This window comes from Carcharodon carcharias, chromosome 18 (assembly GCF_017639515.1).
Source record: "Carcharodon carcharias isolate sCarCar2 chromosome 18, sCarCar2.pri, whole genome shotgun sequence".
In the NCBI taxonomy this organism is placed as follows: domain Eukaryota; kingdom Metazoa; phylum Chordata; class Chondrichthyes; order Lamniformes; family Lamnidae; genus Carcharodon; species Carcharodon carcharias.
Genome location: NC_054484.1, coordinates 36465693 through 36489609, shown reverse-complemented (window position 1 = coordinate 36489609; position 23917 = coordinate 36465693). Strand labels below are relative to the sequence as shown.

Below are 23917 nucleotides of genomic sequence, written 5' to 3'. Positions count from 1 at the left end.
TGCTATAAAATACTCCAAAACCCATGTCTTTTTAAAAAAAAATCCTGTGGGGAGACAGGAGAGCTTGCCCTAAATCTCCATAGAAAATTAAACCTGCAATTTTAGTCTCACATCTTCCTTCAATTTGTAAACCTGTTAACCTGGCGATCTGTGTTTTTCCTCTATGCTGCAATTAACTGAATATTGGGTTAAACAGCAATTTAAGTTCTGACAAGCTCATGTTGCCTTGCCTTCCCGGTATAATCACTTGTCTTCATTTGGGATAGGTAGCGGCTTTGGTTTTCCCGAGATATTGAAGTAAATTGTGAAATTTGAACCCCAAAGTACTAACTGAAACCCAGTAGAACAGAATTTAACTTATTGTGCTGTGAAGTCATGGACCTTCTCACAGCGCGATTTCTTTTTAAGGGGTGGGTCCCTGTTTGCATTATTGACGGTGTTGATCATGTTTTATGAGTTTTCTAGGTTGATATGAATGTTCATCTGTATTCCAATGAAGTCTAATCCAGCCAGAACTCATTTTGTGGTAGTACAAACACATTTCAAATGTCTTTTGATTTAAAAAAAAATACTTTTGCTTTGTTTTTCTTGCAGTTTGGTCGTGACAATATTGCAATATCGTTTTCAGGTAAATTAATTTTGAATAAGATGTGCTTACAGTCATAATTAGAAATGAATAAGGTGTTCAGTGTTAACAAAAAAGAATGAGTTTTGTTTACTAGATAATTTATAGTAAAATGGATACTGGTGTATTAAAACTCCCAAATAGCACAGCTTTATATTTACTATTGTTGGATTTGAGATTGTTCTGGGTTTGAATGTTTTGTTAAGAAGATCTTAAGACCGATTTTGCACATTTAACCTGAGTTCTGGACAAAATGCACATTATTATAGTTACATGTGTATATATTAATTCATCATTTTTGGAACACAATACTTGGTCAATCTTTTTTTTCTTAGAATTTTCAAACCTAGTTGTGATTTTTACAACTATATACATGTAAGTATGTTTGAGGTTAAGCACAGGTGTGAAATCCACTGTTGATTTGAATTGAATTTAGTGTTGTGCATGATCCACTTTTAAAATCTTTAAACAGCTGTCTTTGCCCCTCTGATGTCTGATTTTACATTTTCCTCCAGTGAATGGCTGATACATAGAGGCCCATGAAAGTGCCAGGTTTGATCACAGGTCTGTTGACTAGCTGACTTCAGCTAGGATAGCTGCAGGAGCAATACATTTGATTTCAATGCTCCTTAAATGGGAAGGGGAGATGTCCACCAGGACTGATTTAGTTCACTAGATTGGTTCTTGGGATGAGAGGGTTGTCCTATGATGAGAGTTTGAGTGAATTGGGTCTATATTCTCTGGAGTTTAGAAGAATGAGAGGGGATCTCATTGAAACATACAAGATTCTGAAGGGTCTTGGCCGGATAAACACCGAGAGTGTCTAGAGAATCTAGAACACCAGAGTACAGTTTCATGATAGGGGTCCATCATTTAAGACTGAGATGAGGAGGAATTTCTTCACTCAGAGGGCTGTGAATATTGGGAATTGCTTAATACTGAGGGTTGCAGAGGCTGCAGTGTTGAATATATTCAGACAGATCTTATTATCTCCCAGTGAATCAAAGGATGTGGGGAGCAGGTGGAAAAGTGGATTGAGTCAGAAGATTAGCCCCATGATTGTATTGCATGTTGGAAGAGGATTGAGGGGCCATGCAATTTACTCCTGTTTCTGTTTAAGTTCTTAAGATTGCTGCTCCTCATTGTTGTCCAGATAGCCCTGCATGTGTGGATGCTGGATAAAGATAGAATTAGCTCTGCTGTGATGTCTTGCACCTCATTCCCCCCACAAGTTGAATAAGCTGTTGACATTTGTCACTAAATTATGACCAATTGGAAAGATGCAAGAGGAACTATGACCACTATGAATCCTACCCCTGTTAAGTTGTTATCTTTAAGGACGTATATTATCCACTTGTTCACAAAATCCACTTAATCACAATGTTGGCCAGAATTTTACACCCTCCCTTGGGGGTGTGTTGGCAGATGGAGGAGGTCATAAAATTGGGAGCTATGGCAGTGGCGTTGTATCTGGTTGTCTACCTGTCTCCACTAGGATTGTACCATGGCAAGAGTGGTGTCGGGTGGTTCACTTACCTTTTGGTCAGTTGAGGCCAATTAATGGCCATTTAAGGGCCTCCTGCCACCAACACCACTGGGATTTTACCCATGGCAGCAGGTGCCAGGGCCAAGGGTCCAGGCTGCCAGGTAACATTTAGCAACCTTGTTGCCAGTTGGGCGTTTGTTGGTGCCTCCTGTTCAAGTGCCCTGTGCCCATTTGAGGTCCCCCTCATCTCCCTGCCCCAATTCTCCCTATGCTAGCCTGGCTCCGATGAAACCCCGGGCTTGCCTTCACGTCCAGGTCCAGGGCATTGGCATCTTTAATTTGGGTACTGCATGTAGTCCCAGCAGTGGCCACCACTCCTGGAGTGGCAACTGGGACTAGAGAGCTGCCATTTGATTGGCCAGCATCCCCAAGAGGTGGGACTTCTCGCAAATTGGGACAAAGTTTTGTCGAGCCAGTTGATAGCTCAACCATCGTAAAGTTGGAGGGTGGTGGGGCCAGCACGTCTGTGAAAGATTACTGCAATTATTATTGTCGTCTATTAAAAAACAGTTGACTAACTTTAGGATAGCTAGAGTCCATTATTTTCGGTATGGACTTGAATAATGATATAAGATTAATATATTAATTTATCTCAAAATATTGATCTTGTATTTTGTTTTACAGATTTGTCTGGTGTGAACCATTCATTAGAACTGAATACCATTCACTTAAAGAAATATAGTCTGTGGGAGATTCTGTCTGATACAGTCTGTGAGAATCACTCGATTATTTTCCTGTGGTTTGCTGCAGATTATATAGATGAAATTAACAAACAGTCACAAACCAATCCTTCAAAACATGATTGTAAGTGTGCATTTTCCCTTCTTTTGGAATCTGCTTTTTATTCTATTTTATAACAGTTATTTTTCCCTCCGGGTGTCCGGATTTACTTTGAGATGCATTCCCGTTTTAAGTAAGTCCCTGGCACTAGACATTGTGCTGCAAAAACGGACAGGTTTCCCATTATATTAGAAGACTGGGTGGGAAATCTATCCATTGAGATCATAATGATGCCAGAGGGTTAAAATACCCAAAGTCCATTTTCTGGCGCAGCAGGTGAGTTTGAACTCTCTCCACTACCAACCTGCACAAAATTAATATCGAGAACTTCGCTCTAAAATCGCTTTCCATAAAATTGGGGAGAATTTTTTTTATTTGCAAAATTTCACCAGCTCATATATCTGAGATTGAATTCAAGATCCTTTATACATGATCCACATTTGTAAAGTTCTAAACTAATTGGGAGGCCTGATTTGTGTTTTTTTTTTGTTGTTGGTTGCTGTATTTCATTACAGCTGTTTTTCTTTGCAGATAAGTGCAACGAATTTATCTTCATTCAACTTTTCAAACCTTTACAAACAACAGAAACAGCAGCATTGAAGAAAATCATGACTGATATAAGTGAAAAGAATGGAATTACCGACTTATGTGATGTTATGCCATTGGATGAAACTTGTCAGCTAGTGGCTAAATTTAGTTTGAAGCAGAGCTCCTTCTTGATGTCGTGCTGCAAAACCCTACAGCAGCAAATGGATATTGCTACGTTGTCACAGGAGTCCCATTTGTCTCAGGTGATTTAGTAGATTAAGGCAGGTCCATGGCAATTATTGCATTTGCACAAAAAAATGGATCCTATGAAATACTAAGTGATATCTTAGTTCATTGAGGCTCAAAAAACTAGTAAAAATACTTAGCTGCTAAAGCATGCAGCTTTTGTTATATAATATGCACAACTAGAAAAATGTGGCTCTTTCAAAAGGAATCTTAAATGGACAGGTAAAATGAGGCAAGAAGGAGAGTTAAAAACATGAAGAAACAAAATAATGTTTTTCAAGGTTACTTTCTTGTTTCCCGCAAAATTATACAACTACAGTGTCAGACAGTGAGTCATAAGTGACTAAGGCTAGCGCACCAATGTTACAGGGAACCATCAAAAGCTGCTAATAAATCAGTTGCTGAAATTAATTTGTTAGTTGCACTCACGGCTACAGGCTAGTTAAGATGCAATTTAATGTCCCCAAAGAGGCAGGTGGGGGGATGCAATTAATCGGGCAGGAAGGCACAAGGTGAAGAAACTGTGGCCTTCCTGACAAATCACCCCTGGCCTTCCTGCCCAAAGGGCAATTGAGGCCCTTAAGTGTCCAATTATGGTTAACTAGAGGATCTCATCCCACCGCTGCAGATACTCTGCCAGTAGGGTGGACCCATGCCACATGGGCAGGGCGTCAAGTATACCCCAGGGACCCTGTCTACAGGCTTGTGGGGGGAGGGGTGGGGGCATGCAGAGGACCCTGCCGCAGGCCCAACCTCCATTCCCCACACTGACCAAAATCTCTTCCCTACCAACTTGTCAGGGCCTGCCTGACTGGCCTCGGCGAGCTTACCCACTTACCTTTATTCTGGGTCTCCAGCGCTGCTCCTGGTCTGGGGCCTACTGTAGTCTTAGCAGTGGCCACTGCCCTGGTGGTGCTGTTGGCCCTGAAGAGCAGCTGGCCCTGTGGTCGACAACTCTTGGAGATGGGATTGGGATTGGCCCTGGCAGGGTTGCCATCGGCTTGCCAGCCATGGACAGGGCCACCACTACAGTCATGAAATTCAGCCATTGTGTGGGAAGCAGAAATGTAATAATTGTGAAGCAGGGAGTTGTACTTACCTTTATCTGTTAAGGAATACTGGACTTGATGAGATCAAACTTAGCTCTGCATTGGCATGTACTGTACTTAAAATGGACATGTTTAATGCGACATCCAATGTTCAAAAGATATATGAAGCTGAGCAGTAATATTTCTACCTTATCAGATATGCCTCTCAAAAATGCTGATTAATAATGTGCAATGCGGCTGATTGCAAATAAATTTCAAATATACTCACCATAGAACTTAAAATGTTAGATTATTGAATTTGTGAGTGTGGTTATAGTGTCCATTACAATCCAGGCCTGAATATATTAACTGGTAATGGCGCTGAAGTAAAGTTGGAATTGCCATTTGCGGGTGTAAGAAAGCAATGCAGTCAACTTAACTTTCTGTACAGTTAAACAAATTCTGATGCCATTTTAGAAATGTACTGTGAAAGGCATCAAAGTAAAGCTGTGATCCTGGCAAGGGGCCTATACTGCAGAATATCTCTTGAATGATATAAAGCCTTCAGTTTTTGCTTATTTCTTGTTCTGCTTTCACTTCTGTAGGAAGAAAATGCAAGTCCAGTGAGGCCAAATAATTACACCTTGTGTCACATGTGGAGAAAGGACCAGTACGTGGTCACAATTGCTTCAAAACAAGAAAAGGAGAAGCACACATTTAAACAAAGTGGACCAATTCAGAAGTAAGCTTGTTTATTATTATTGTTGACAAGTGTGTCAGTCTATTTTATTTGTTCACAGGCTGTGAATGCTGCTGGCAAGGCCAGCATTTGTGCCCATTCCTAACTGCCCTTGCGAAGAGCAGCTCTTAATAGCTTGTGCATCTGGTCAAATGAACGATTGCTGGCTTGTAAGGAGCCAGGCGCACTATTATGATGAATCTGATGGTTCTACCTTCACTGATCTTAGCACAATAGTTCTTGCAATATCTTTAGGGGTTTTACAAAGTAGAAATTAATTTACGTAATGAGTGTAATAATTTTGGCAGATCCTTGGTTCATCGCAGGGAAACTGATTACCGTCATGTATACTAAAAAATGTACAGGGTTATCTGTGGAGTAGACATGTCTAATTGTGTTGTGAAATTTCTAATATGACTTGTAACTTCATTTATTCTGCTATTTTCTAGTTGTCTCTTTCACTCTGGCCTCAATTGAGTATGTTAATGAAAAATTTAGTGGGAGATTTACTTGAAGTTTTTGTCTAAGATTCTATTTACTATATTGCAGAAATTATGTTTATGTATAGTTTTGGTGATCCATGAAAATGTACATTCAGCAATCTTTTTCTGTTGTATCCTGGCACTGTAAGTCATTTTCTGTAGGAGCTCTTTTTAACGTAAAATAATTGTGTAATTTTAATTGTACTCTATTTACCTCTAAAGAATTGGATTTAATATTAATAGATGATCAAATATCATCTTACTCAGTATATGGGTTGATTTGAGTCAAATACTATTATATCTATCATATGTTCGCCACTGTCATTTTACCAAGCATTTCGTTGGAACTGGATCTGGCTTTAAGTGGATGTGAATGCATAGTTGCATTCCTTACATCTTTCAAAATATGACACAGATGGGATATGCACCCTGCCTCAATTTATTTACAGATAGCGTGTTTTGAAAACATATTGGACCAATTATAAACAATTTTAATGCCCACAATATAGGGGCATCTTATACATGGTTGAAATTTCTCTGCAACTGACCTTGCCAGCGGTGCTCACAGCCTTTGAACAAATAAAATAAACTGACACACTTGTCAACAACAATACTTGGTGCTGGTCAAATTATTTTTTATTCAGGGCCAATAATTTATTAACTTTATGGCTCTGCTCCAAGGCTTTGAAGTTTGCTTTTGTAATCTGGCCTCTGTTAATTTGTTAGTTGTGACATGAGAAAAAACTTTTTCACACAACGAGTGGTTCAGGTCTGGAATGCACTGTCTGGAAGTGTGGTGGAGGCAGGTTCAATTGCGCATTAGATGATTATTTGAATAGAAACAATGTGCAGGAGTATGGGGAAAAGGCACTAGGTCATAATGCTCATTTGGAGAGCTGGTGCAGACACAATGAGCTGAATGGCCTCCTGTGCCGTTAAAATTCTGATCTTTTTCATCCCTGCGGGTAACCCCAGGTATTAGCTTAGTAACACCTAATGACAGAAGCTAGGAATGTAAATTTGTACTTGAGGAGCATCAGAATGCAGATCTGTATTCCACTGCACTGTAGTGCATGAATGTATTTAATATGACTAAATTAGGGTTACGTGTTGCACTAACATTGGCCAAAAAATATAACTCATGATATACCCTAGCTTTCTCTGGTGTATAAATCTAACAACTGCTCAGATTAATATGCATAAATGAAACCTTAAAATGAACATAATTTGCCCCTTTTCCATACTCAAAAAATAAGGCTTTCTGCCATGTTATATATACCTGTATATCGCAAATGAACATAGGTATTTCATAATTGAGATTATTTTATTCTGATTATTGATTTTTTAAAAAAGACAGAAGGCAATAGTTTTAATATGTGTTTTTAATATAGTTTTAATATGTTTTAATAGTTTTAAATAGTTCTACATAGTCTTAATATGTGTTTTTTGTTCACTCAGAATAATAGTATTCCCTCCTCCACCAACTAAAGGAGGACTTGCTGTTACAACTGAAGATCTGGAATGTCTGGAAGAGGGAGAATTTCTCAATGATGTTATCATTGATTTCTATTTAAAGTAAGTGTTTAGGCCTTCTTTTCTGCAGTCTCACAATAATATTGTTCTGTAAGAACACCATACTTTACTGGAGGTGAACCAGCTGGTGGTAATTTTTGAAAAGAAAGTTTTGACAATTCATGTAACGATTGTTCTTGTTTGGAAATTCGTTAAGAATATCAACAACATATTCAGAGACTGTAGCAAACAATGTCCTTGGCTTGTTTGGTCTTTTCTGCTTCCTTTGTAGTTTTTTATATCCTCTTTAGAAAGAATTTTAAGTTCTGAAGATTGACATCATTTTAAGATTTGGCAAAGTTGAATTGGTAAAGCGTTCACTGTGCTAGTTTAAAATCAGGTGCACACAACCAAGAACATTGATTGAAAACTGACTGACCACAACTGGTGCAGGACTTGGCTGATTGCTTGTATCTTTGTCTCTTTTTATTACCTTGTTTGTAGCCTGTAGGGAACAGAATCTCCCAACTACAATGCATTTATGTATTTATCAGTTGCAGAGACAGGCTAATAATATGTTTATTGGCTCCAATTTTACAGTCAGTGGCAAAGCCATTGACCTTGAAGAAAACTGGCCATAAGGATCTACTGAACTCTGTGGCATGGGTTTCACTTTTCCCAACATTAATTTCATTCTGCCTGCCTGCACTCTGGCACCTTGCAACAGTGACTTCATCAAGCAGGCTAAATAGGACAGAAAAACAGTAATCAACAAGCTGGTTTTGTCATTTATTTTTACAATTTTACAGAAACACTGAAATAAAGATTGGAACTTGGCTGAAATATATATAATTTTTTTTTTTGAAGTTTATTATTTTTTAAAAATGTAATCAAATGGAGACGCTTGACATTCCACAAATACACATGGGGCAGGATTTTGCCCTTGGCGAGGCCGCTCGGACAGGGGTGGTCGGGAAGACAATCGCCGCCTGCGATCGGCTCCACACCGCGATTTCACACTGGTTGGCCAATTAAGACCTACCCAGCATGGAACACCAGCAGTGCTCAGCACTGGCTGTGTGGGCGGGGGGGAGGAGGCCATGAGGGCCTAGTGTGATCTTCGCACATGTGCGCGAAAGAGCACTTCAATCGCTTTGAGGCACGGAGCTGCCCCAGGGAGATGAAGTGCTGTTTAAAAAAAAATAAAGCAAATAAAATTGTCAGAAAACATGTCCCCACATGTGACTGTCACATGAGCTGGGATGTGTTTTTAATTCAAAAATAAAATTTTTATTTGATGTTTATTTGCTTAAGAAACCTCATCCCGCCCGTGGAAGAGGTTTTCTAAAAAATGTAAAGGCCTTTTTGCCTGCCCACCAACCATTAGGTTGGACGGACCGAGTAAATTTAAATTTAATTAGCTTCTTAATGGCCTTAATAGGCCTTTTGATTGTCGGTGGGTGCGCAGCCGACTCCGGTGCGCGCGCGCCGAGCGAAATATCGCGACGCTCACCCGACATCATCGCACGTCATTTTACACTCGGGTGTGTCAGGCGCGTGCCCGCATGCCGAGTGTAATATTTTGCCCAAGGATTTTTTCAGGCCAGAGAGTTTGTTCAGCAATAATTTCATCTTAGCACACCATTAAAAACCTAGTCACACTTCAGTCAACAAGACTTTAATTTTTTCAAGGATTTTTACAATGAAAGTGGAGTGTAAAAAAGGTGGAATGCTCACATCAATTCAGTGATTTCTTAAGAATCTCATTGTCAAGGTAACAGACAGCCTGGAGGGAAATGTGGTGAAGCATTATGACTGATCCACTGGCATAATCCAAGGAGTGAACAATAATTGTTCTGGCTACAACTTCCCATTGAGAAAACAAAATTTATGCCAATTAGTGTTTTTTTTAATTCTTTCATGGGACGTGGACGTTGCTGGTTAGGTCAGCATATTTATTGAGAAGATGGTGAACTGCCTTCTTGCACCACTGCAATCCATGTGGTGTAGGAATACCAACAGTTGTGTTAGGGAGGGAGTTCCAGGATTTTGACCCAGCAACAGTGAAGGAATGGTGATATTGTCCCAAGTCAGGCTGGTGCATGGCTTAGAGGGGAACTTGCAAGTGGTAGTTTTCCCAAGCATCTAGGTGGTAGAGGTCATGGGTTGCGCTATCACAACAGTTTTGCAATTTGTGTTTACCACGAGAAGATCTGTGCACTGAATTCAGAAGTAGTGAGCCCACCAAGACCTTTAGAGATTTTTTAAAAATTAAATTAAAATATTTATTAACAAAATAGAAGATTTCAGACATGTACATATGACTACAATTACTACTATGACAAATCCTAAAATTCCTAACTGACCTGATTTCCAGTTACACACCCTTTTAAGGCAATAGTCCAAAATAGATTTTAGATTTAAACTGAAACCAGCAAGTTAACACGAAACCCATTGACAGTGGAATTCCAAATGACCTCCTTAACTTCATTTTTGTTACATAGCAGACTTATGCACAAATGGCTAGAGGCTTCTTGAAGGCTGTTTCACACACTCTTGTTAGATCTTACATGGCCTTCTTTACATAGCCTTTCATTCTCCTTCATATATGTTTCTCTCTTTTTAATATGAAATTCTATTGTTCCATATATCTTTGAAACTATGGCCAGGATTTTCCGGCCCTGTCATGGGCGGGACCCGCAACGGGCAATGCGGCACCCCAGCCAGAAGTCCATTGGATTGCGGCTGGTCTGGGAGATCATGGCGGCGGGAGGGTGCGGAAAATCCCGCCGTATCTTCCTCATAGTATAAAAACTTTCATGTTACCAATATTGTCAGTAACCTTTGGGAAAAATAAACACCCTCCTTATCCTTGCTTATCTAGCTAGTTGTAAAGAGACTAACATCCCTTTGAAACCCAACAGTCCCTTCATTTATCTAAAAATACAAATTCCCTTCACACCTTACATGCTAAGCCAGCATCCATGTTTACTCATTAGCATGTCAAGCACCTAGCTTCTTTTGATGATTTCAGGCTTGCAGACTACTTGACTCCAAATGTAAGTAAATCACACAGACCCAACTATAATCAAACCCATAAACCTGCTACACAATAAACCAGAAAAATATTATGAAAATTATTATACTTTAGTCACAATTGATTGAAGTGTTTTACGTTAACTGGTACTGTTTATTCTATCTAAGGTACCTTCTGCTAGAGAAAGCACCCAAAGAACTTGCTGAACGTACTCACATTTTCAGTAGCTTCTTTTATCGACGCCTGACCCGGAAGGACAATGCTGGATCAGAGGAGGCAACTAACCTCTCGTAAGCAAATTTTCTTCTACTCATATGGCTTTCTGGTTCTTATTAAAGCATTCACACTTCTGTAGCAGTTTTTATCATGATGTACTACCATTTTAGTACTGCCAGCTCTAGATGCATAGGTTATGCACAGCAATTTCAAAGTGAGCTTGCTGGATTCACTGAGATTAGCAGCTAGGAATGCCCACTGTGCTAATGCTGGCTTCTTTTTTGTCAAAACACTACAGCTTTGATGTGTTCATTTTCAGGGGGATGGGAGCTAATAGTAATGTTACTGGACTATTGATCCAGACACCTGGATAAGTGCTCTGGATACAAGAGTTCAGATCCCACCAGGGCAGCTAATTAATAAATACGTCTGGAATTAAAAGCTAGCCTCAGTAATATAATCATGAAACTAACGGATTATCGTAAAAACTCATCTGGTCCATTGATGTCCTTCAGAGGAGGAAACCTGCCATCCTGACTTGGTCTGGCCTACAAGTGACTCCAGGTCTACAGCAGTGTGATTGATTCTTTACTGCCCTTTGAAATGGCCTCACAAGCTTTGAGGTTGTGTCAAACTGCTACGGAAAGTTAAAGAATAACACCAGGCAAAAGACTTGGCATCGACCTAGGCACCGGACATGACAAAGGCACACTCTGCCCAGTCGACCCTGCAAAGTCCTCCTCACAAACATTGAGCAGCTTGTGTTAAAATTGGGAGAGCTGTCCCACAGACTAGTCAAGCATCAGCATAGTTAGATTCACCAAGTCAGACCTTACAGCTAATGTCCCATTCTCCTCCATTACCATCCCCGGGTTGTCTTGTTCCAGCGGTAGGATGAGACCCATCGGAACTGGTGGCACAATGCTATACATTGGGATGGAATGGTCGTAGGAGTTCTCAATATTGACTCCGGACCCCATGAAGTCTAATGGCATCAGTTCAGATGTGGACAAGGAAACCTCCTGATTACCAGTTACTGCCCTTCTTCAGATGATGAATCAGTGCTCCTGAACACCACTTGGAGGAGGCACTGAGAGCAGCAAGCGCACAGAATATACACTGGGTGGGGGACTTAAATGTCCATCGTTAAGAGTAGGTCGGTAGCGTTCCTGCTGACCAAGCTGGCTGAGTCCTGAAGGACATATCTACCAAACTGGACCTGCAGCAAGTGGTGAAAGAACCAACCAGAGGTTACAGATTGTGATTGAATACAATTCTGCTGCTGCTGATGGCCCACAGCGCCTCATGGATGCCTAGTTTTGAGCTGCTGAACCTGTTCTAAGTCCATCACATTTAGCATAGTGGTAATGCCACACAGTGGAGGATATCCTCAATGTGAAGACAGGACTTTGTCTCCCCAAGGGCTGTGCAGTGGTTACTCCTAAAAATACTGTCATGGACAGATGTATCTATGACAGATAGATTGATGAGGACAAGATCAAGTAGGTTTTTCCCTCCTTGTTAGTTCGCTCAGCACCTGCTTCAGACCCAGTGTAGCAGCTGTACCTTTCAGGATTCGGCCAGCTCAAGTCAGTAGTGGTACTATTGAGCCACTCTTAATAATGGATATGGAAGCCCCCCCCCACCCAGAGTAGATACCCTTGCCATCCTCAGTGCATCTTCTTTTGGTGTTCAACATGGAGGAGTACTGATTCATCAGCTGAGGTGGGGGTGGGTGGTAGGTGGTAGGTGGTAATCAGTAGGAGGCTTCCTTGTCATGAAATTTCATGGGGTATGGAGTCAATGTTGAGGACTCCCAGGGCAAACTCCCTCCCAACTGAATACCACTGTTCTGCACCACCTCTTGATGGGTCTGTCCTGCCGGTGGGACAGGCCATATGATGTAATGTGATGCTTGTTTCTGCGACATTGTAAGGTATGATTCAGTGTGTATGACTATATCAGGCTGTTCCTTGACTAATCTGTGGGACAGTTCTCCCAATTTTGGCACAAGCCCCTATTTGTTAGTGAGGAGGACGTTTCAAGGTTGATAGGTCAGGGTGTGCCATTATCATTTCCAATGCCTAGGCCAATGACGGGTGGTCCATCCAGTTGTAATCCTTATTGACTTTGTAGTGGTTTGGTACAACTGTGTGCTTGCTAGGCCATTTCCAAGGGCATTAAGACTCAACCACGTTGCTGGTAAGGACAATAGATTTCCTTCATCAGTGAACCAGATGGGTTTTTACGACAGACGACAGTGGCTTCATGGTCACCATTACTGGGACTAGCTTTAATCCCAGATTTATTTATTAATTGAATTTAAATTCTATCAGTTACCGTATCCCTAAAGTGTTAGCCTGGGCCTCTGGATTACTAGTCCAGTGACATTATCACTATGCCCTTATAGTCTTTTTATATTCCTGCTTAGCTTGCACTTATTCTATTTTTTCCCCCTTTTGTCAACTTTTTGGTGGCCCTTTCCTGGTTTCTAAAACACTCCCAATTCTTGGACTTACTACTATTTTTTTGCAACATTATAAGCCTTGTTTTTTAATCTAATACTATCCGTAACCTCCTTAACAAGATCCACTGATGGATCTTAGTCGCTGAGATTTTGTTTTTCAATGGAATGTATTTTTGTTGAACATTTTGATTTGTTTCTTTAAATGCTTCCCACTGGTTCGTTACCGCCATACCTTTTAGCTTATTTACCCAATCAACCTTAGCCAGCTCTCCCTCTTCTGTGCCTCTGCATTAACTGAGTGTTTGCAAAGACTTTCATAATGCTCTGTTTAAGACTCATAAATATTTGCATTTTATAATTATTTGGAAACTCTGCCCCAAGAGTTATATTTGTATGTACATTTTGAGGAGATATACCAATTTCACTCAAAATTGAGGATCCATGGCTTGTTATGCTAATGCTGACAGGCTGATTTTACAATGCCTACATTAGAATCCTTTCAGACCTCCGGTATTACTACTTTTGTTGCTTTTAATCTGTTAACTGGGCTTATTTGAAGAAAAATAAAACAATTTAATAATAATTTTACTTCAGTATTTGTTTATTTGCTAATCCTGAATTGCATATTCACCATTTACCTAATCAGATTAAAAGTACATGTTATGCTGCCCTTGTAGAATACAGCACAAGAGACATCAACGTGTGAGAACATGGACTCGACATGTGGATATCTTTACAAAGGATTTCATATTTGTGCCTGTTAATGAAGAGTAAGTGTGCTTTGTATAATCTGTTGTGGATGTCTCTGCTGAGATATATCAGAAAATCGTTTCTTTGAGTAGATCCCTAAACTTGGCTAAATTGATGAGACCAAGCTGTATCATTATTGCAAACTGACAGATTCTAAACTATTCTGTGATTCTTTCAGGAGCCATTTAAAGTAAGATAGTTGAAATTATTAGTGCTACAAGTGATTTACTGTTAAGATTAGCCATATCCTTATTCCTCCATTTTATATGGTCTGCCAGCAGGCTATCTTAATACTGAGCGAAGCAGCGATAAACTTCTGCAGTGCTTCAGAGGTGCCTGCAACTTAGTGCCAGAGCTAATCTTGGGCTCTTGACTAGATCTAAAGCAAAGACTGAGGGGAGCTCTAGAAAGTGAATTATTGGTAACTATGGACTGGGGAAAGATTAATAAAATTCATACCTGGTAACTTATTACATTACATATTTTGCTTGCAGATCACATTGGTATCTTGCTGTTATTTGTTTTCCTGCGTTAGACAAAATAGTTTATGAAACTGATTTAACCACTGAAACAAAGGCAAGCAAGTTACTTTCAAATCCATCTTCCACACTGTTATCTAATGATGAGAGGATGAGTAAAGAACAAGTGTCATCATCAGATGAATCTGATGGGAATACCTTTCAGCATGCACCGTCACAGGATTCAGCAGGTAAGCACTTCTTGTCTTTTACTTGGATATATGTATGAAACAAATATTATTTCATTTTTTTAATCAACAGTTTGTATAGTAATCTTAATGTGAGAAAATTGTAGATTTAAAAGACAATCTCAAAGGATGAATCCTACAGCTCCCTTAAAGATCATTTAGTATTGGATTTGAAGTAGCAAGGTAAAAAAAGTTACCCACTGGTTGAGATCAAAATGCACTAAACATATTTTATCGAAGCCTCAGAACTTCTCACTTTATTGAAGAAATTGAACCTAATGTAACAAATCTTTCAGATGAATATTTTAAAAGCTTTGTCTTTCCATTGTTCCAGTATTAGCATTTAAAAATATCAAAAAAAATTGTTAGACATGCACCTACCCTGTTTGCTACCTCAATTACAGATGAGGCCCACCAACACCACCACCTCAGGGCAACCAAGGATTGGCAGTAAATGCCAGCCTTATTAAGGGTGTCAACATCACAAGAAAGAATATTATAAAAGAACCATTAGTTTTTTTTTATGTCTTCCGTAATTCCCTTTCCATTGGCAATACTACCTAATCTCCAGATGTTATCTGGCAGCCTTAAGCATGGTGTGTAATTATTCACCGAAATATGGCTGTGTATGCTTGCTGGGGATCAGATGTGCAGTAATTCAGGTTGATATGAATTAGCATACAGAATGAATGCATTGATTCAGTAAGACCAAATTTTGCTCTGTTACAGATAAAAACTCCAGCAGTGTTCCTTGTGTAACTTCTTCAGCGTTGTCCAGCTCCAGAATTCAGGTAAATAACACAATAATTAGCTTAAATTCTTAATGAACATATCCTCTTAGATGAGGACAATATGGGTCTAGGTTAATTGAAAAATAAGTATGTAGAAGAATGAATCATTGATTGGTGGAAAGGCTGGAAGAGGTCAAGGATTGTCGATAAGACTCTATCTTGTCCAGTCTATTAGTTTCGGAGCAGCAGTCCATAAAGCAAACAAAACAGTAGTGCAGAAGTCTGAGGGCATCATGCTAAAGTTGGACTGTTTTCTGGTCAGGCCCCTTGTTATGTCCTGAAATCAATTCAGATAACCCAGAGTGAGAGAAACATCCTAACTGGTGCAAAGAAGGGTTGCAAGTCTCATGCCACAGGGTTCTGAATAAAGCTTGGGGTCTTCAGGCTTGAAAGTTGAATTGAATGAAGATATTATAGAGGCACAAAAGGTATCAATGTGATAGAAGGTTAATCCAGAACATTATTTTACCTGTAGGATAAGGGGATACAAGTACAAATTGGTGAAAGGCAAGTTCAGAACTTCTGCCTGGAAGCATTTCTCAATGTATGATCATTGGTAAAGATATACATTTGAAGTTATACATGTTGAACTGGAAAAGGCACATTGAAGAACCAGAGGTTTCCATGAAGTGTGAGTCCTCAGCTGAACTTAGAAATTCCAGCATTGTTTGCAATAATAATTTTCGGGGAGAATGTTGAATGCTAAACTTAAGCTGAATTAAACAATCACAGTGGAAATACCAACTTCTGCATTCCCTTTTCCATCTGGCCTCATCCCCATCACAATTACTTACATTCTTCGTTGAGATTAGTTAACTTGGCACAAACTGGTAATTGAATCTTTATGCCTCATTTACATGTTTACATTTACCAGCAGAGCCATTTGTGGAGCTGGAAAATAGTTTTATTTAAAATTGTATTCAATTTCTTACAGGGATGTATAAAGGCACCAATCAACCTGCACCAACAAAAAAAAAGGATACTCAAACAGTAAGTAACATTGAAATGATAATTTGCTGACTTACTAAATGGTAGTTTACTAAATTGTTTTTGATTCCAAGCAATAGATTGTCACTAACTAGGAGTAAGTAATCATTTTCCTTTTGCAGGTAATTAGAAATGGTGACTTACTAATCTTGCCATGTATGGCTGCAAAAGCCAAGATCATGCAGGCAGTGCTTTCTGCATACTTAACCCTCCTTTCTCCCCCTCGAAATACAAATGCTTCCTTTTTTCCCTTTTCCCTTATAATATATGAACATTCAAATTAGGAGCAGGAGTATGACATTTGGCCCCTTGAGCCCGATCTGCCATTTGGTAAAATCATGGCTGTGTCCGTGTCATGTACTAAGCTGTTTTTTCCTTTCTTGATTTATAATAAGCTGTGTGAGTGTTTATAAATTACTTTTAGGTTTTGCTGTGAAAGAAAAAACAAACATAACTTGAATGAGTATGATTTTGGAAGTTGAATTTAAACCCTGCTATTCTATTTTGATTCTTATCAGGAATAAGGGGTGTAGTTACAAGGCTGGCGCATGAATCCTGTCAGATGTGTCAGGATTATCAGTCAGTGACTTTTATTTTTGTTGATTGTAGTGGTGTGAGGCTCAGGCCATTCATTTCTACCACAGTGCCGATCTCAGCCACTAGAAACTTAGTAATCAAACTGAAGTATGAAGTGGTAATTGAAATTATTTAATTTTTCATCTCAGGCCCTGTATTCTCATTATGGATTCATTAAGAGCAGCTTCACAATTGCACACAGTGAAGATTTTACGAGAGTGAGTATCAGTAAAGTATATGCTATCTGTTGGGAGTCATGTAGGTAAGATAACTTATTTAAATTTATTTTAATTAATAGGAATCCTCAGAGTCTGATGCTTATAAAAATAATTCCTTTTGTTACCTTTTGTCCTAAGCATTTTATCAATTACTTTAAAAATGGGCATATGCTTGCAAGAGGTGATTTGAGACCTGGACCACAATCTATAAAATAAAAATAATTGCAATTTTTTTTGAATCAATGGAAAAACAAACACTGTTTTCAGCTGGGCCAGAAGTGGTTAGAGGTGCTGCAGCTGGTACCAGTTTCAGTTTTAGAGGGCAAAATTCACGTCGATGTCCCATTCCTGACCACTCTCCTACCTCTGCTGTATGTGTACACGTGACTGATGAGGACAAAATCAGCCTTTGTTCTGAAATGTTGTTCAGCACAAAACTGCACCTAATTAACTGAGGGCCACAGGATAGCTTGTGTGAGAAATGGAAAATTATATCAATAGAGCACCAAAGGTTACTCCTCAGGGGTTGGATGAGATGCACTGTTGGGATAGAAAGAGTGCTTTATTCTTTTTGCATATCCAACAGGGCTATACATAATCTGGGAGTTTATAGTTCCCAGCACTAACCAAATATCCTCAAAATTTGGAGATCGAAATTCATGTTTGCCACGCTTCATGTTAGAGGTGAAGAAGTGGGTTCTCAGAGAAGGTGATTTTTGTAGAGGAGTTCTGGATTGTCCATGCCTTTCAACGTGATCATGGAGTAGTGAAACATTTTACCCTGCAAAGAGGAAGATGATTTTGTTTTGAGCAAGAGCATCAGCTACATCTGAACTGCAGCAGTGGGGTGTTCTTCATCTGATGTATAAACCACCCACTTCCCCCCCCCCCGACCCCGCATCCCCCAAAGCTGTTGATGCTTACCAAGGTATGCAGATGTTGGCATTGCGTGATCCCATATGCTACTCCTCAGTGGTGTTACCTGTAAGCATCCTTCACTTCCATATCTATGCTGATACCTATTTCTACAACTCTTACACAACTCTGACTCCATGCTGCCACTGTGCTGTCTGACTACTTGACGTACTTTTCCATGTATAAGCCAAACATTTTCCAGTTTAACTTTGGCAAGCCAAAAGTTACCCTTTTTTTTGGCTTCTGCCAAAGCCCTTACATTTAGCTCTCTCCTCTCTTTCCCTGCCTGGCTGCCTTTTAAGGCTGAATTTGATCATGCACATCCTCAATATCTTATCTTACCCCCTGCTGAGCCGCAAACCCACATCCTTTGCACCCCAAAAATGGCAATTCTCTTCATAAGATCATCTGCTGGTGTCCTTAGCCCAAATAATACTCTGTCTGAAACCTTCATTCATGCTCCTGTCACTTCCAGACTTGACTTCAGGACTCCCCTCATGCACCACCTTGCATAAACTCAAATTCATTTAAAGCTTCATTAGCTAAGGGCCAATTATTAATCATCCTTTCTTGTTGATCCATTAGCTACTAGTTGCTAATGCACTGATTCCAGATTCTTGTTTACAAATTCTGCCTTGGTCTTGCCCACTGCATCTCTGCAGTCTCCCTTAACTCCACAACCTAGATTGCACCCTATGTTTTTTTGATTCTGATCTATTTGTTCTTACTTCCCTTTTTGTTTCCTCCCTATCATTAATTACCTATCTTTAGCCTTTCACTTTTGAAACTTTATTCTTTCCCCTACAACACTCTCAGACAATTCCTTGAGACCTATTTCTTCAGATATTCTTTCAATCATCTCCCATAAGTCCTACATTCTGTTTGGTGTCTGTCCCACCCAACTTATCCCACTCCTTTTGTCAAGTACTTTGTGATACTTTGCTATGTTTAAGGTGCTGTGCAAGTACTGTACAAATTGGTGATGGCAGTTGGATCATTAACTACTGCTACAGTTCTATTGTTTTCCAATAATGATAAATAAAAGCTGTATTGACACCTTTCCCTTTTCCTTGAATTAGGTATTTGCAGATTGAGTGGGAAGTGAAAAAAAGAGGACAACGCAGTTTCACAGCTGAAAACATGAAGGGCTCAGTCCCTAGAGTTCCTAAGCAAGATAACAGCAGTGACTGTGGTATTTACTTACTGCAATATGTGGAGAGCTTTTTTCAGGTAACTTAATTTTGATTAACTGAGTGTTGTTTAACCATTGGGAATCAATAGTGCTGGTGAAGAGTCTTCATATTAAGTTTCTGAGTACTAGTAAGCTTCTCATTGCTTGTCTAACTTGCATCAGCCGACTTGCTGGAGCATTAGCTTGTTAGTGTAAATGTTGCTGAATTGGAAGAATTCTGGTCTTCAGTCACAAATGTGCACATCCTAGTTCAATTAGTGAACTAGGAAAGTTGTTGAAGTGCCTTAGAGTGCTGATCAAATGGTAGTTTAATCAATTGAATGCTTGGGACTTCAGTCCCTGCCTGCCTCTCTACATTTTAGCCCTTCCAATTATCTGGCTAAAGATCGTTATAGTAGCAAACCTAGAATTTCTGAGCATTTATATTCATACCACTGCAATAGCTGTTGCCCCAAGTGAAAATTTCCTCATAACTGTAAAATGAACAGCTCCAAATTAATAGAATTATATTGGAAAGCTTGCATTATTCAAGCCACCTTAATGTTCTAGTTGTCCAAGACATCGATTGCTTATTTTTCCTTTTATTCATGGGACGTGGGCTTCGCTGGCTTGGCTGGCATTTTATTGCCCATCCCTACTTGCCCTTGAGAAGGTGGTGGTGAGCTGCCTTCTAGAATTGCTGCAGTCCATGTGGTGTAGGTATACCCACAGTGCTGTTAGGGAGGGAGTTCCAGGATTTGGACCCAGTGACAATGAAGGAACGGCGATACATTTCCAAGTCAGGATGGTGAGTGGCTTGGATGGAAACTTCCAGGTGGTGGTGTTGTTCCCATCTATCTGCTGCCCTAGTCCTTCTATATGGTAGTGCTTAGGTTTGGAAGGTGCTGTCGAAGGAGCCTTGGTGAATTCCTGCAGTGCATCTTGTAGATGGTACACACTGCTGTATGTCGGTGGTGGAGGGAGTGAATGTTTGTGGATGTGGCACCAATTAAGTGGGCTACTTTGTCCTGGATGGTGTCAAGCTTCTTGAGTGTTGTGAGTGCTGCACTCATCTAGGCAAGTGGGGAGTATTCCATCACACTCCTGACTTGTGCCTTGAAGATGGTGGACAGGCTTTGGGGAGTCAGGAGGTGAGTTTCTTGTCGCAGGATTCCAAGCCTCTGAGCTGCTCTTGTAGGCTCAGTAATTATATGACTAGTCCAGTTCAGCTTCCAGTCATCCCCTAGGATGTTGATAGTGGGAGATTCAGTGATGGTAATGCCATTGAACATCAAGGGGCAATGGTTGGATTCTCCCTTGTTTGAGATGGTCATTGACTGATACTTGTATGGCACAAGTGCTACTTGCCACTTGTCAGCCCAAACCTGGATATTGTCCAGGTCTTGCTACATTTGGACATGTACTACTTCAGTATCTGAGGAGTCACGAATGGTGCTGAACATTGTGCAATCATCAGTGAACATTCCCATTTCTGACCTTATGATGGAAGGAAGGTAATTGCTGAAGCAGCTGAAGATGGTTGGGACTAGGACCCTACTTCTTCAGTGATGTCCTGGAACTGAGATGACTGACCTCCAACAATCACAACCATCTTGCTTTGTGCTAGATATGACTCCAGCCAGCGGCAAGTTTTCCTCCTGATTCCCATTGACTCCATTTTTGCTAGGGCTCCTTGATGCCACACTCCATCAAATGCTGCCTTGATGTCAAGGGCAGTCACTCTCACCTCACCTCGAGAGTTCAGCTCTTTTGTCCATGTTTAAACCAAGGCTCTAATGAGGTAAGGAGCTAAGCAGCCCTGCCTGAACGCAAATTGAGCGTCAGTGAGCAGGTTATTGCCAAGCAAGTGCTGTGTGATAGCACTGTTGATGACTCCTTCCATTACTTCACTGATGATGGAGAGTAGACTGATGAGAGTATACAGGACATACCTGGGCAATGTTCCACAATGCTGGTTAGATGCCAGTGTTGTAGCTGTACTGGAACAGCTTGGCTAGGGGCGCAGCAAGTTCTGGAGCACATGTCTTCCATACTATTGCCAGAATATTGTCAGGGCCATAGCCTTTGCAGTATCCAGTGCCTTTAGCCGTTTCTTGATAACACATGGAGTGAATTGAATTGAATGAAGAATGGTATCTGTGATGCTGCGGACCTCCAGAGGAGGCTGAGATGGTTCACCCACTCGGCACTTATGGCTGAAGATTATAGCAAACGCTTCAGCCTTACCTTTTGCACTGATGTGCTGGGCTCCCCCATCATTGAGGATGGGGATAATTGTGGAACCTCATCCTCCAGTGAGTTGTTTAATTGTCCATCACCATTCACAACTGTATGTTACAGGACTGCAAAGCTTAGATCTGATCTGTTTGTTAAGGGATCGCTTAGCTCTGTCTATCACTTCCTTGCGTGCTGTTTTGCACGCAAGTGCTCCTTTATTATCGCTTCACCAGTTGGACATCTGATTTTTAGGTGTGCCGGGTACTGCTCCTGGCCCTCCTGTACCCTTCATTGAACCAGGGTTGATCCCCAGCTTGATGGTAATGGTAGAGTGGGGGATATGCTGGGCCATGAGGTTACAGATTGTGTTCAAGTACAATTCTGCTGCTGCTGATGGCCCACAGCACCTCATGGCCCAGCCTTGAGTTGCTAGATCTGTTCAAAATCTATCCTATTTAGCACGGTGGTAGTGCCACACAACACGATGGAGGGTATCCTCAATGTGAAGGCAGGACTTCGTCTCCACAATGACTGAGCGGTGGTTAATCCAAGTCTTTACTTGAGAAACTTTAACAAAGAAGTGTGACTTTTGAACATCATTGCAAGTGAAAGTGAGTTTTCTCAGCACCTTATGACTTTGTGCAATCTTGTATACAGTGATCACCCATTTAGCACCTTCCTTGCAAGGACCCAATCCAGCTTATTCTTTTCTGATTATTCCATGGCCCTTCACAGCAAGCAATATCTGTGGCACAACAATTCGTAGAACCTTCTTGGGTATCATGAGATCGCTGAGATTCTTAGTTAGTTTTCATTTCATATTCCCTGATTTCTGGATAATATATAATTGGAATATGGTGTATGAAAATACTTTTCCAGCAAAAAGAAAACTAAGTTCAGCATTTTGCGACCCGATTTGCACCTCCGTTGCACAGTGACAATCCAGCCTTTGGGATCTCCCCAGGTGACAGTAAGGGTTGGGAAGAGGAGCCACTGGGAAGGGATCCATTGGAAAAGAGTGGATAGGTGAAAGAGGAACTAAATAAGAACAGTCCCATCAAGATGGACAAACATTTAGCATAACAAAAACAGAATTACCTGGAAAAACTCAGCAGGTCTGGCAGCATCGGCGGAGAAGAAAAGAGTTGACGTTTCGAGTCCTCATGACCTTTCAACATAACTGGAGTTTGAGTTCTGTTGAAGAGTCATGAGGACTCGAAACGTCAACTCTTTTCTTCTCCGCCGATGCTGCCAGACCTGCTGAGTTTTTCCAGGTAATTCTGTTTTTGTTTTGGATTTCCAGCATCCGCAGTTTTTTGTTTTTATCTAAACATTTGGCATAGCTGTGTTTGTATTATTTTCAAATTATTAATGGAGTTCTATTCAAATTAATATTGAGGAATCATTTCAAAACACTGTTTACTCTTACATTGGTAAGTGGCCTTTCTTCCTCTTTACAAAATTGTATTTTATTTCTCTTTCCACAGAAACCCATCACAAATTTTGAATTGCCATTGCAGCTGGATAAATGGTTCCTGCGAGAGGAAGTAAAGAAAAAACGGGAGGAGATACAAGATTTGATTCTGCACTTACACAGTCAGCAGAGAACTGATAGCTAATGAATCTGTACACGCAGGACAGATAGTGTACCGGGTCATTTCAAAGCTGCTGATCATCAAGTATCCAGATGTCTTGGAAATGTGAAGATTTTAAACGCAACTGTAAATTTTTGAACCAGTTGACCAATAATGTGTAGCACATTCAGTTTAAAATAGTTCTGTTTATAGTGGTGTACAGTTTAATAAATTATACTGCTTTATGACTTTTTTGGCTTCTTGCTTTGATTTTGTTATCAAAATGACTATTCCGTTAATGGACCAATAACTTATTCAGTTCCACTGCTAGAAGGCCACAGTACACAAATCTCCATCTCAGTTTTAAGTTTCATGTGCTTCAGCAACAGTTAAAATACTTGTCCATGAATTGGAACAGGGAGAAGGGTGAATTAACTATATTCTGGAATAGCATACTACTTTCAAGTAATAATGGAACAGTAATGATGGGTGATGTGAAGCTTTGTCCGAGCTATTCTGGTTGAAAAAGAAAATATGATGTTGGTTGGAGACACTGGGACAAAAGAAGGGGTAAGAGAACAAGGCAGTTTGAGGAATATTTTAACATTCTGTAGCGGTATTATTTTCAATCATAACTTATTTTCTTTTTCTTTTTAGCTTTATTGAACTATTGTTCACACCCTATCATTGTTGTTTTGTTTCATAATTTTCACTAAATGTTGTAGCTATGGACATAAGTAGATTTATGTTAATGAATATTGATGAGGACATTTATGCATTTTTTT

At 40.1% G+C, this 23917-nt stretch overlaps 1 protein-coding gene across 6 annotated transcripts in view; it reads left to right on the top strand.

Annotated features, from left to right (window-relative positions):
• The window catches only part of LOC121290822 (sentrin-specific protease 7-like), an 87705-nt gene extending 64322 nt beyond the window's left edge, over window positions 1-23383 (top strand). For all 6 annotated transcript variants that reach the window (XM_041211793.1, XM_041211792.1, XM_041211794.1 and 3 more), the window contains 13 exons: window positions 595-628; window positions 2796-2975; window positions 3483-3742; window positions 5359-5495; window positions 7433-7549; window positions 10691-10813; window positions 13884-13976; window positions 14451-14665; window positions 15392-15453; window positions 16388-16443; window positions 17166-17234; window positions 19229-19379; window positions 23046-23383. In XM_041211793.1, the coding sequence (XP_041067727.1) occupies window positions 595-628; window positions 2796-2975; window positions 3483-3742; window positions 5359-5495; window positions 7433-7549; window positions 10691-10813; window positions 13884-13976; window positions 14451-14665; window positions 15392-15453; window positions 16388-16443; window positions 17166-17234; window positions 19229-19379; window positions 23046-23177 (1629 nt within the window). In that variant the 3' untranslated portion in view covers window positions 23178-23383. The remainder of the gene's footprint in view (window positions 1-594; window positions 629-2795; window positions 2976-3482; window positions 3743-5358; window positions 5496-7432; window positions 7550-10690; window positions 10814-13883; window positions 13977-14450; window positions 14666-15391; window positions 15454-16387; window positions 16444-17165; window positions 17235-19228; window positions 19380-23045) is intronic.
• Window positions 23384-23917: the final 534 nt, after the last annotated feature.